At 36.3% G+C, this 14110-nt stretch overlaps 1 protein-coding gene across 2 annotated transcripts in view; it reads right to left on the bottom strand.

The window, feature by feature from the left end:
* LOC132011742 (serine/threonine-protein kinase Nek10) overlaps positions 1-14110 on the bottom strand; it is a 98914-nt gene that overhangs the window by 16460 nt on the left and 68344 nt on the right. For both annotated transcript variants that reach the window (XM_059390813.1, XM_059390814.1), the window contains 6 exons: positions 12881-12983; positions 12658-12786; positions 11998-12135; positions 9107-9152; positions 6181-6302; positions 5939-6041 (listed from right to left, as the gene is read on the bottom strand). In XM_059390813.1, the coding sequence (XP_059246796.1) occupies positions 5939-6041; positions 6181-6302; positions 9107-9152; positions 11998-12135; positions 12658-12786; positions 12881-12983 (641 nt within the window). The remainder of the gene's footprint in view (positions 1-5938; positions 6042-6180; positions 6303-9106; positions 9153-11997; positions 12136-12657; positions 12787-12880; positions 12984-14110) is intronic.

Genomic DNA, 14110 nt, shown 5'->3' with positions numbered 1-14110 from the left:
TAGTGACTGACATCGCATACAGAGTATGAGCTAAGATAGAAACCTTGCTGTTTTAAGCCAGGGTGGGCAAATGTTGTCTTTTTTTCCTTTCCTTCTTCTTTTTCTTTTTTTTTTAAATTTGGGATCAGGGGAGAAAATGAGAGCATGAGAGGCTTATATTAAAATGTGGGTATTTGAAAAGGTCGAGAAATGTGAAATGGTGGGTCTGTGAGCAAGTTCATTTCCAACAGATCCCCTCCTTCAGAGCCATTCTATAATGGGATAGTACAGTGTAGGTCTTACTTGACCTGCTGAAGCACTTAGAAGTGACCTTGACTAAACTTTGCTTAGTGTGGTACTGAGTCAGGTCTGTTCCCTTGTGTGGCATCCAAGGTTGCAAATAAGTGCAGAGGCAAGACCTGGACATGTTTCATAGAACAAGTCATTAAAATATACAGTCTTTTAAATGGAAATATATTTAGACATTAAAATTAAACACCATTTGTAAAACCACACAAACCGAAATATTAGTATTTAATATAAAGTTAGTACTTTCTACTCTGCTGCCTCAGGAAGGCAAATTCCCAGCTAGTGTGCTTACTGTAAATAATTGCACACCGACCTCAATTTTACAACATCTAATTCATCTACATTAAGGAAAAGAGAAGAAGAGGGAAATTTTGATTTTTCTAAAGCTTTTTTGTCTGGTTACATTTTCAGTACATCTTGTCTCATGGATCTTAAACATCATTTGTCAATTCTGTGTATCTTTCCTGGGAGTAAATAAGCCTTCTAGCACAAGAGAAGAGAAAAATAAAATATGACAAGTCTGCCCCTTTGTGGTAACATGATTTCATACACACCCCAGCCTCTTTTTATAGGCTCTATGAATGGCTTTATTTCAACCTCCCAAAATACAGGCATCTTCCATATTTGGTTTCAAATTAATGCTAGGTTTTAATTTAACCACACCCATCATAAAAATAAAAGTCTCTAAAGTCAACATTTATACCAATAGGGATAGACAGTGAAAAATATTTTCATCACTATTACATTTAAACTATCTTTAAGTCTTTAAGTGATATTAAGTCCCTTTGGATGATCTTTTTCATCATAAAATCATTTTATACTCATTGAAAAGGACAATAGCACATCAACACCCTGTCCATGTAACTGTTTTAATGGAAAGAAACTAGATTAAGGTAAGATTCTGTTCTGAGGTATATCACTAATTCTTTATTTGAAACTAGAAAAATATTGCCTCATTTAATGCTAAAAAGTTTTAAAAGCTGAAAATAATTTTTAAGTTAGTAACACTCAAGTATAAGTCTAATAAATATTAACAATAAAAAGGCTGGGCAGAATGGTGATGAGGGGCAGGACAGAGAAAAATAAAATAAAAGTTTATTTATCCTTGTAAACAAAGTAACTTTTTTTCTGGGAGTCCTTCACAATTTGAGTACAAGCAAAAATACTTATTTTTTTAAAGATAGAGAGTATAATAAAAGTGGGATATTTTGTTACATCTAATGTATAGACTTAATAATGTAACTGGCTTGCCTATTTGGGTTTAAAAGGTAGATTGACTGGGACTCATGGGTGGCTCAGTCAGTTAAATGTCTGCCTTTGGGTTCAGGTCATGATCTCAGGGTCCTGGAACTGAGTCCCACAATGTTCTTCTTGCTCAGCAGGGAGCCTACTTATCCCTTTGTTCATTGTGCCCCTGCTTGTGTGCTCTCTCTCTCTCTGACAAATAAATAAAACCTTTAAAAAAAAAAAAGTAGATTAATCTTATGTGTGTATGTCTTCTAACTCTCCAAATCTTGCTAAAATGAAGGGAAATAAATTTTCTTTAAGAAATTACTAACTCATAAGGACAATGAAAATGGGCTTGGTAACAACAGAGATAAGGATTTCAATGAATTTTTGTAAGATGGAGAATAGATGGAGAATATACCAAGCCGAAGTCCCAAACCATGTGTATTAGAATAAGAGGGCCAAAAGGGAGCCCATTCGCCCTGTAGAGCCCAGTGTACCACACAAGGAGAAGTGAAGTTAAGAAAGGCTCAAAAGACAGAGTTCAGATCAAGTCCGCGGGTCCCTCCTTACATTCACACATGACACTACTCAGTAACTGAGTTCCCTCTGCCACTAGAAGAAAAAGGGAGATTTTCCAAAGACACTGACAGACCAGAAAGAAACAAAGCAGAGTATGGAAGAACCCATGAGCATTCAAGGAAAATCTATCAACTGAACATACTTCCCTGAGGCCCCTCTGTACACACCATTCCCTAAATGACAGCAACAGATAGACATTGCCTCAGTCAAGATACTGGTGCTGCATTCTCTGGAAAAAGTTTGAATAATAACTTTAGGGGTTTCCAAAGGAAAAATGTCTTTGTGCTCTAATGAAGTCCACAGATGGCAGCCTTAGCTGGAACTCACGAAGCTTCCAAAGGTTTATTTAGTGTCTTTGACAGTCCAGGATCAAAGACATTTAAGAAAAGTCTCCATTAGGAAAGAGAGATTGAGGGTGGGGTGGAGATGGAACCAGAAGATACAGAAACGATGCAGGGTGCTGAAGAGAAAAGTTTATATTACCCTGAGAGAGAATAAAATCAAGATTCCATGAAAATGAAATAAAGAACAAGATAAAAGGGGAAATAAAAATATGTGAAAATTAAAATTAAATATTCAATAGAAGTACTAGAAAATTAAGTTGAAGAAATAACTGAAGTAGAACAAAGAGACAGAGCTGAAAACTAAGAGAATGATTATTTTTAAATTAGGAGATTATTGGGCGCCTGGGTGGCTCAATGGGTTAAGCTGATGCCTTCGGCTCAGGTCATGATCTCAGGGTCCTGGGATCGAGTCCCGCATCGGGCTCTCTGCTCAGTAGGGAGCCTGCTTCTCTTCCTCTCTCTCTGCCTTCCTCTCTCTCTGCCTGCCTCTCCATCTGCTTGTGATTTCTCTCTGTCAAATAAATAAATAAAATCTTAAAAAAAAAATAAAATAAAATAAATTAGGAGATTATTTAGCATATAGATCCAAGACTAAAAGGAATTCTAGAAAGTAAAGGAGAAGGGAGAAAAATAATGAAGAAATAAGCAGGAAAATTTCACAAGACTGAAGTTTTAAGCCTCCAATATTGAAGTACACACCTAGTTCCAAATACACTGAATGAAGAGAGACCCACCCAAAGTTGCGGATGAAGGGAACAACCTAAAATTTTCTAGATAATTAAAGAGCTCATATATAAGGAATGGGAATCAAAATAGCATTGGCTTTCCAAACAGCAAAACTGGATACTAGAAGACTGAAGTAATGCCTTCAAATTTGAAAGGATAATGACTTTCATCTGAGAATACTACACCCACTCAACAGAGTACAAAGGTCCCCTAAAAATATTTTGTGACACGCAAGCATCCAAAAATTTTAAGAACATTCCAGAACATTCTTTTTAAGGAAAGTACTGGAAGATACACTTCAGCACAACAGGAGAGTTAAAAAAGGAGAGTGTGTAAGTGATGAATCACTAAATTCTACACCTGAAACTAATATTACACTGTATGTTAACTAACTGGAATTTAAATGAAAACTAGAAGGGAGGAAGGAAGGAAGGGGACAGAGAGAAAGAAGAAAGGAAGGAAGAAAAAAGGAAAAAAAGAAAGAAAGAAGGAAGGGGAAATCATAGGACATAAGAGAGATTCCAATTAGAAAAGAAGCAAATGTGAGCTCCAGGACAACGGCCATATAGCAGACCTAAATTCAAATCCCACTGCAGCAAGCCGCTACCAGAATGGAGTATCCAGGAAAACAAAACTGAGAGCAAATGCCATGTTTGGCCACATGGAAATAGTACAGAGAGGGCTTTTATAATCTTTTTGGAAGACTTGGGAAGAAGAAATAATACCTACATAGAAAATTAAGAAAACAAACAAAAGAGAAGGCAATTATTAACTCCAAGAAAAACAAAAAGGTCTATGAGAAAGGAGAAGGTGATCAACATTAAGCAGTAATTTATATAATAATAATAATGTAAACATTAAATATTGATTCTACCCCAAATTGTGCAATAACTTTATTGGCAGGATGGTAAATGGGGAAGAAGAAATACGAAAACTAAATCCTCAACTATCACAATGGAAAATCAAATACCAGAAGAAGCTAAAGAGAATGAAATTTTTCAGAAAACAGAGAATTGGGGATTGCAAAGAGGTAAATGTTTCTTCGTAAGATTTTAGCACTACTTTATTTTGTAAACTATTTTGATGTGCAGTACTGATTACAGAATATAAATATAAAATTTAATAAGCTTAGATAGAAAAGAAATCAAGCTACTACAAGGAAAGCTTAATCTCAATGTATTAAATGTAACCAAAGAAATGATTATAGCTGATCTTAGTAAGAAAATAAAATGCAGGGTTGGCTATTACCCAGAAACGTGGCCTGAAAAGCCATTAAAGGCATCATATACAACACAAAACAAAATTAAATCAATCCTATTTAATAATATATAGGTATAATAAATTTGATTTCTATTAATTCTCATTAACTTATAAATCAAAATATCTATAGGTATATAAATGGGAACAATTCTTAAAGAAACACAAGTCTAATTTATAAAAAGAAAAAAAACCTGAAAGTTTATGGCAAACAAAATTGTAATTAATTTCAAATGATTAAGCAAATTTGTGTCCAAAGTGAAGATTCACAATTACTTTGTCTCATTTTATATTTCTGCCCTGGCCTGGAAATATTTCCAAGTAACTTTGCATTGGAAGTTAGCCAGAGTTCTTGTTTGGGGTTGCTTTTTATATTTTAAACTAATATAGGATGCCCTTAGAAAAATCTGGACAGTAAATATAATTGTTGCTATTGAAGACATGTGGTGATGGTTAAGGTGCACATTTGGAATTGCCTTCATGAAGAACTAGATTCTACAATGTTACCATGTGTCTCTCACATCAATAATATTTAGGGAAGTGGTCCCCAAAGCTAAATGCCTAGGGCAATCCATGGAGGGCAGGAAAAAATATTGAAACCGTTATTTTGATTCTTAGTGCACCCCTTTATATTTTATTTGAGGACTTTATACACTTATATTAAATAACTGTATAGTGATGCAGATATATAATTTATAAGTAAGCATATATACATTGGTAGTATATTACAAAATAAAAGTTTTACTGATGGCATGTCATGAGCAAAAAATATTTAGAGACCACTGATTTAGATATGTATATCCCTACTTATAGTTGGTGAACGATTAATAGTCCATGAGAGTAACACAAGTGTTCATGAGTGGAGAAGAATAAGAGAATACAAACTATCAATAATCTAGGCTAAAAAGTTAATTTTAAGTTATGATTGAGAACTATACAATTGTCGGGGGGAAAAATAACCTTCTCACTTGTAAAATTTTAGCCAAAATTTTGGCATGTATCCGTGGATTTGATAAAAACTGATGCTGAAATAAACAAATACCTAGATTTGTCATAGCTCCTGATATGTATACTTGTCACCCATATGATACAGACTATATTAAAATAGTTCAAAACAATGTGCTCACATGGTGGTCATAAAGGCTTTTGCTGATGAAGTGGTGTTCTATAGAGAGAAAAAAACCTAGCCACCATTGAATTGGGAATTCAATATTTAAACATTGAACAGTACTTTATTCTCTAACATGGGCAAAATATAACTCAATCAAGAACTACACTAGGGACGGCCCAATATAGTAGCCACCAGTCACATAGGGATGTTCAATTAAAATTTGATAGAATTTAAGATTCACATCCTTAGTCACACAAGCCACAGTTCAAATGTCCAATAGCCATATGCTGGACAATGCAGATATAGAATATCCCCTTAAGTACAGAAACTTCTATTGAACAACTCTCTCTTGAATAATATTCAGTAATTATTAAATTAAAAATTTTAAGATTCTGATACTTACTAACTGTTACTTTGTCTTTGTCCCCCAACATAATGTTGTTTGGTGTCAGATCTCTATGCACAATCCTCTTCTCCTTGTGTAAGTACCGAAGAGCTAAGCACAGCTTGAAAGAGCAAATAAAAAACAAATTTTATTCTCCCCAATATACATATCACTACTGATGACTACTATACACATGCCTAAGAAATCAGCTCAGAAATTTACTGTTTGTTAGAACAAAATTAATGAAAACAAAAATGTACCTGTATAAATATTTTCCATAGTCTTTCTTCAACAAAATGATGTTGTTTTTCCTTCAGAGAACTGAAATGCTCTCCAAGAGGGACCCCTTCTATAAGCTCCATAACTATATACAACCTATCATCTATAGGAAAACAAGGAAGACATAATAGAAATTTAAATTTAATATATTTGGAAAAAAAACTTTTGAATTAGAATCTGTGTGTGCAGGGCACAGAGCTGAAGAGTTAGAGACGTGCTAAGATATGGATCCAGTCAGTCCTGGAGGCAGTGGAAGTGAGGGGCTCTTGGGGCTCCGGAGCCCAGCAACAGTCTCTTTTGGCTATGGACTACCTTGTCACTTAAGTTTACTCTGGCAAATATCACCATTTTCTATGTACACCAAGATGTGGAACAGTTGGGAGGTGCCAAAGAGAACAAGGTAAATGATGCCAAGTCATGGAGCCATTTCCTAAAGAACATGTAAACCCACCTTTCCTCTCAGTAGTTTAAAATTTACCCTTAAATCATGTCAGAAATTCAGAAAATTGCATTTTAAACTATTGTTTGATAGTCTCATGGATGTACCTCACAGAATTTTACAAGCGAATCATGCCAAGGTCTTGCAATGACACAGGTGAAAACATAACCCACCACAGAAATGTGTCATGCCCCTCTAGAACAGAGGGAGTTGGACTTCTACTGGGTTTATCTTATGGATTGAGGGAATCCCATAACTGATTGCATCCATCTCTTTGCTTTGGATGTCAAGAAACAAAGTAAATGCCACTTTCTCCTCTCAAACCAATATGAAACTATTAACAATGGCATGTGACATGTATCCTTTGTGATATTATGGATGTATATAAAATACATACGTACACAATATTCACAAAAGTGGAATATTTACTATACATGTTCCGCCACTCATCCTTTTTCATTCAGCAGGCTAGCCTAAGAGTACACACAGATCCATGCCATTCTTTCTCCTGGCTGCATAGTATTCTACAACACAGATGTCTCCTAAAGACAGACAGACATATCGTTTTCAATTGTTCATTATTCCAAGAAATACTCAGTGTATATACTAATCTTACTCCTAGCTTAATTTTTTCCTTTCTTATATTAATTGATTTTTTATTGAAGTATGATTAACATACTGTATTATATTAGCTTCAGGTGTTCAATATAGTGATTTAATAGTTCTATACCATACTCAGTGCTCATCACAGTAAGGGTACTCTTTTTTTTTTTTTTTTTTAAGATTTTAGTTATTTGACAGAGAGAGATCACAGCAGACAGAGAGGCAGGCAGAGAGAGAGAGAGAGAGAAGCAGGCTCCCTGCTGAGCAGAGAGCCCGACGCGGGACTCGATCCCAGGACCCTGATATCATGACCTGAGCTGAAGGCAGCGGCTTAACCCACTGAGCCACCCACGCGCCCCCAGTAAGGGTACTCTTAATCCCATAATTCCCTAATTCAATTTCATTTAATTTCATATAATTCCCTAATCTATTTTATCATATTTCACGTATTTTTAGGCCATTTTCAATTCTTTTTGTAAAAGTTTTGTTTTGTTTTTAAATTAGTCTAAGTCGGGACGCCTGGGTGGCTCAGTTGGTTAAGCGTCTGCCTTCTGCTCAGGTCATGATCCCAGCGTCCTGGGATCGAGTCCCAGATCGGGCTCCTTGCTCAGCGGGGAGCCTGCTTCTCCCTCTGCCTCTGCTACCACTCAGCCTGCCTGTGCTCTCTCTCCCTGTGCTCTCTCTCGCTCTCTCTCTCTCTCTCTGGCAAATAAATAAATAAATAAATAATCTTTAAAAAAAAAAATTAGTCTAAGTTGTGTCACTTCAGTAGTGCAATTCTGAAGCCAATCCTGATCTCTAATGGGATATGCACTAAATTATAAGAAATTATTCTAATATTAAGAATTCTAATATGAAGGGAGCAGGATTTACAGGACAGTTTCAGCCCTGGGTTCCTCTGAGTCACCTAGGGGAAGGGAGATGGGTAAAATCTTAAAATGCCACACTACTGCAATAGGTCTGCATAATAATAATAGCACTTACAAAGTGGCAATGAGGAAGTCCCAACTGTTGCCTTGTACTTCCTTAAATCTTCCTCCACATGATTTACTTTGAAACTTCATATGTGATGCACATCATTAAGGTTTCTCAATACTTTTATTGTTTTGGTCAAAGGTTTTCAGCATGTTATTGAGTTTGGCTTTATCTCAACCTTTTTTTTTTTTTTTTTTAAAGATTTTATTTATTTATTTGACAGACAAGAGATCACAAGAAGGCAGGCAGAGAGGCAGGCAGAGAGGAGGAAGCAGGCTCCCCGCTGAGCAGAGAACCCTATGCAGGGCTCCATCCCAGAACCCTGGGGTCATGACCTGAGTAAAAAGCAGAGACTTTAACCACTGAGCCACCCAGGAGCCCCTTATCTCACCCTTCTGATCCTTGCACCTAAGAGGTCCTGTCTGCGGACTCAGTCAGGGCTCCATCGCCACCTTGTGGTAATTACCTGAACTTCACGTAAAATAAATCTAAAGACCTAGCACTCCCAGTTTAGGGGGATGAAAAATATCAGAGTCAACGAAAACTATTTTTCATTTTGTCTTATACAAGCTATCAACTTTTAGTTTGCTGCTTTCCCGATCCTACTATGGTTTTGTGTGTGTGTAAGAAAAGAGCTGTAATAACTATTTTGCTTTGTTCGTGCAGTGCCTTTCATATAGGAGTCTAAGTACTTTTTAACTATCTGTAGGTCATTGATTATTATATCACTGTTTCACTGATCAATAAGTAATGCACAAGATCCTCCACAAATAAAGAAAATACTTGGGAAAAAAGAAAAGAATTAAGTTTATTTTGTGACATTCTAATATAGATAGAAATATACAATATACTTTTCCTTAATTAGGAAGATCATGAAAACTCATACTTACTTTCCAGAAATGTTTTGTAATAGCGTACAACATTGGGATGATAGAGCTATAAGAAAATAAATAACAAACATCACATTACTTGAAAATATAATTGGACTATAACGGAAAATAATTGAAAACAACACAGAAATTGTTGTATTCATTTTTATCTATAAAATTAAGCATTTCAAGATGTCATCTAATTGAGATTTGAGATTTTTATCATGATTATTATTTGCTACCTACAAAACTAATCTGAAAATAGCAATCTCCCATATAGCCTTCTCAATTAGAACTAAAAACGGATTGTACTTTATCACCTAATTTAACCAAAACAGAGAACTGTAGAAGTCAAAGTAACCTGAAGAATTCATGTAGTGCTCCCTATCCCAACACTACACACACATTGCAAAGAGAAGAAAACTGTAATGAAGCAATTTATGTTGAATATGCACACCATTGCTTTCCCCCTCCCTATTACTTAAATATTCCTATGTACTGTTTATGTCTATTCACACTTTGTGTCTTTCTATGTTCTCCAAAATGGTTAGTATGAAACTGAAGTAATCTAAGAGTTTACATTATAATAATAGTTGGAAAGGACTCCCTTCTTAGAGGCCAAACTTTAGTCAGGCTTCTCTGAGCTCTCTTCTTGACTAGACTTCATTCTTGGACTGCCTAGGTTTACCAAGAATCCTGCCAAACCAGATTAGCAAATCTCCCCAGTCTCGATATCCCAATCAAGTTCCTCATCATCCCATCTTTGATAGCTAATGAAGTCCTTCCAAGTAATTTCCCATCCAGGCACCCTTTCACCCAGCCTCCTGGTTGTAAATCGCTAGCTGTTGCTATTGTCTTTGAGTTGAATTCAATCTCTCTCCCCTGTTGTAATAGTTTGACTCCTATTGCAATAGTCTTGAGTGAAGTCTTCCTCACCATGTTTAAGAAGTGTTCCGTTCTTTAACCTAAGTATACCTCAGGATATGATGTGGAAATTCTACTTTTTCAAAACTTTACTTTTCTATAAGAATACTAGAATTTTTATAGTTGCTTATTTATATTTTTAGTTTCTAGGCAAATTGAAATTTATTCTATCTCCGAATAGTTGACATTACGTTTATAAATGGTTTGCATTTCTTTCTGGTCTCTTTTCTTACCTTTTTGAAGGGAAGTCTGGTAACTGTCCTCCACAAACCTCCTCTCCTATTCCTCCATCATTTGAGTATGGGTGGAACATGGCTTCCCAGTCAGAGATTACATCTCTCAGCCTCCCTTGCAGCCGTGAGAACTGCCACTAAGTTCTCACCAAGGGAATGTAAGGGGAAAAACACATGTGCTCCTGTGTCTGAGACCTAAATACTGGGGAACCCCTCCCCCAACCACACTCTGTTCTTTCACCTTGGATGTGAACATGCCTGTGCCAGTTGCAACCATGCAGATGAAGACAATGGCCTAGGAGGTAGCAGAGCAGTAAGGGAGAAAGAACTTACATCCCCAAATGATTGCTCGGAACAGAGAACACCACTTGGTCCACTCACGCTAGGATTGTTACAGGAAGAGAAACAGCTCACTGCATTGCGAGGCCTCTTATTTAAGCCAATGTATCTGGACCCTCTTTCTGACTGCAGGTTAGTCTTATTCTTAACAAACACATTCTCCTTTTCTAGTTCCATTTCTGCCATTTCTGTCTGCCATCACCTCTCAATGTTATAATCCTTTCCATTGGTTCAGTTCTCTCTGAAGAGTGCAACTGTACAATTTTGAGTTATCTCAAAGCCCAAACACAAGCCACTTATCTGTCCTTACCTGATACTTTCTTTTCTTAGGAAGTGTGCTAAAACAAGGTCTACCTCATCAACTATCAAGCGGCCGGCAGATTTGAAACAATACGGTATGCAACAGAATCATATTCTAAGCCGAGCTCACTGGTCAGGACCACATCGAGATCAGGGTTCAAATGAAAATACTTGATCAGCTTGAAGCAAAGGCCATGCTCTAGCCTTGTGCTACAGTGAAACAGCACACTGTTGAAGATCAGAGTATCCCACGCAGGAGCACACACTAACTTCTTCAGGTCCACTCTTTTAGTATATATGAAAGTCAACTATAAAACAAGCTATTAGTGATAGTATGTACTGCAATTGATGAATTGGGCTAGAACTATGTATTTCGATGAATAAAGATTGTCATATTTATTTGGTAATCTTTATGTCCCAGCACAGACGCAAATTTAACTGGTGGAAAACAGAGCGGGGAAGCTGGTCGCTCTCCACAGGAGTTACAAATGAACAGTATCCATAATGAATGTATAAATAAGGAAAGCTGAAAAAGAAATCCATGTATTCTTGGATCACAAAATCCGATCTCACTTCTCTTCTGACATGTTTATTCTTTCTCCCCAAACAAACCTTCATAATGATAGTTAATTGAGTTGTTACATTATGTCTGAATATTCCGCTCGTGCCAATAAATAATAACCCATCTTGAAAATCTACTTTTAGATTTAATAAGCTGTATTTGGGGAATGTTAACAGCTTGGTTTCTCTTGACAAAAGTCAGGGGACTCTTAGTCATATGCTTATGCATGTAACTAAGTAACCAAATATTCTACAATATAATGAGAAGGAAATGGAGATGCTCGCAATGAGAAAAGAGGATGCTTCATATATGTGACCTCCTGCTGTAAACCCAGTCATTCCGCAACCCAAGCACGGAGACCAACTCCAGAAAGTCTTTCTATGGTTCAATGTCAAGGCTGCAGAAAAATAACTAAAATATTACCACCTCAATATCAATTATTGTAAACAGAACCAGTTCTTAAACAGCATGGACGAGAATAGCACAAGAACTCTACTTTCTTTCAGTGACACTCAGTTAAGGAACATATCCTCATAAACAAGAAAAACATTTACCTGCTCTTTAATTATTGTTAATTCAGAAACAATATTTTTTACACTGCTGTCTCGGTCTTTTTTATCCTTTCCAAATGCTGGGTTATGTAAATTGACCTCTTTCATTGCTAAAAGATTTTGGCCACTCCGCTTTCTAACCTAAAATAAGACCAAAAAATAAAATTAAAAGAATAAATAATAATAATGGGGTGGGGGTAGAAAGAAGGAAAAAAAGAGATTGATTAATAAGTCACACGATTAAAACAAGTAATAAATAATCTACATAAGTAACAACTTTTAAAATTCTGTCTATACACTAAGCTCAGCTCAAAAAACTGGTATCTCCTCAGTCTGCACTATTGATAGGTTTTCCTGGGTAAATATTGAAAACTCTAGTATGAACTTAGAGGAAGTCTCACGCACTGGGACAAGCCATTTTGACTATTTTTTGTGAGACATTAGCAAGGACTTTTGTCTTCAAAGATCAGTGACCAATTTCTAGAGCTGAGAGCTGAGATAAGATAATATTAGTACAGCTATTTGATGGGCAAAAACACCCCTTCTAATTTTTATCTGTTTTTCATTAACGAAGGTTCTAATCCAGTTGCATGGGTGTGTGTAAGTGGGATGTCTGGCTTGCTTCGGAATGTCGGAAATATTGTTCCCCAAGGGCAAAGTCACCTTGTAGACACAGCCAAAAGCTCCACTTCCAAGATGATCCAAAATCGCATAGTTGCCTATATATTTCGAAGGAGCTTTATTCTGATTAATGCTTTCAAGATTTTCAGCAATTTGCTTCAGTTCATCCTCCTAAAAGAAAAAATAAAAAGGAAATGGGCACTATGATAATTTTCATTCCTGACCACATACCAGCCTGACCAAATATTTAAAACTCAGGACTTACCACTAACAAATTCAACTTTGATACCAATTCTTCATAAGCACTGATATCACGAACATAATGTCCTATATCGATGAAGATCTCAAACAAGTCAGTGGGGAAAAGTCTACAGGGAAAACATACACACAGACATTTCACGTAGGGCTTGGTAACTGTTGCTCATTCCTTCCCTTTGGGACCTAGCTTACTCACAGATTAATTACATTAAACAAACTTAACTTCCTTAGGTTGTCAACAAAGTGGGGGCAAATAGCATTCACCAGCTTATCTCACAAAAATGAACTAGAACTATTATTCTTAAGGGATAATGAAAAGCAACCAGAGAGGAAAATTTCTAAAGATGTAGGGTACAACATTGTGCTTACAGTTAATAATACTGTGCCCTACACTTAGAAATTTGGTAAGAGGGCAGATTTCATGTTATGATACAAATTCTACAAAAAACTTGTTTGTAAGATATTTGGAGGTACAGGCCTTAAACATTTTGGAAAGGAATGTTTATGGGGTGTTTATGGAGTGCTGAACACTTTCATAAATGCCATTTGATTCAGTCCTCATATTAACCCTGGGAGGTAAATACTAACCCCATTCTTAAATGTTTTATGAAAACAAAAGAAAAATACAGGTAAATGAAAAAAATGGAAAGATTTATGAATCATTTACAGGGTACTGGTTTTAAGGGCTTAGTAAAATCACTAAGTCCATAAAAATGGTTGGTTTAGGGCCTTGAAATAAAAGATTATAGTAACTTTACTTCTTTTTCTTCCCTCAAATTCAAGCATCATTTGTAAATAAGGTAGCAACATAAAATGCACCAGTGCTTCTGAACAAAACACATTATGCTAACTCAAGTTCTTATTTCCATCCACATTATCAATAGATTTCTAGTAAGAACTTGGGCCTATGATTTTGGCCACCCTGGCCAAGCCAGGGGCATGTAGACCACACATGTAGGTAACTACTGTTTGCTTCCCAAGGGGCTGATTTCCCTGTCATGCTCACTAGCACAGCCTTCTGACCCAAGAACACCTAGCCTCCTCCCCTTCAAATGAGCTCCTGCCCTATGAAGGATACCCTGACATATGCTTCTTTTCCGTTGATTCACAGGAAACGCATATACCAAGGTTGGAATTTCTAAATGCGTAAGAACAAGCACATATTTTGACGCCATTCATTTAAAATGTTAACGTCCAAGAAAAAAATAAAAAAAGGAAAACTAAAAACCATGGCAGT

This window comes from Mustela nigripes, chromosome 2 (assembly GCF_022355385.1).
Source record: "Mustela nigripes isolate SB6536 chromosome 2, MUSNIG.SB6536, whole genome shotgun sequence".
Lineage (NCBI taxonomy): Eukaryota > Metazoa > Chordata > Mammalia > Carnivora > Mustelidae > Mustela > Mustela nigripes.
The sequence above is the reverse complement of the archived record's forward strand: the minus strand, read 5'-3'. Positions and strand labels throughout refer to the sequence as shown.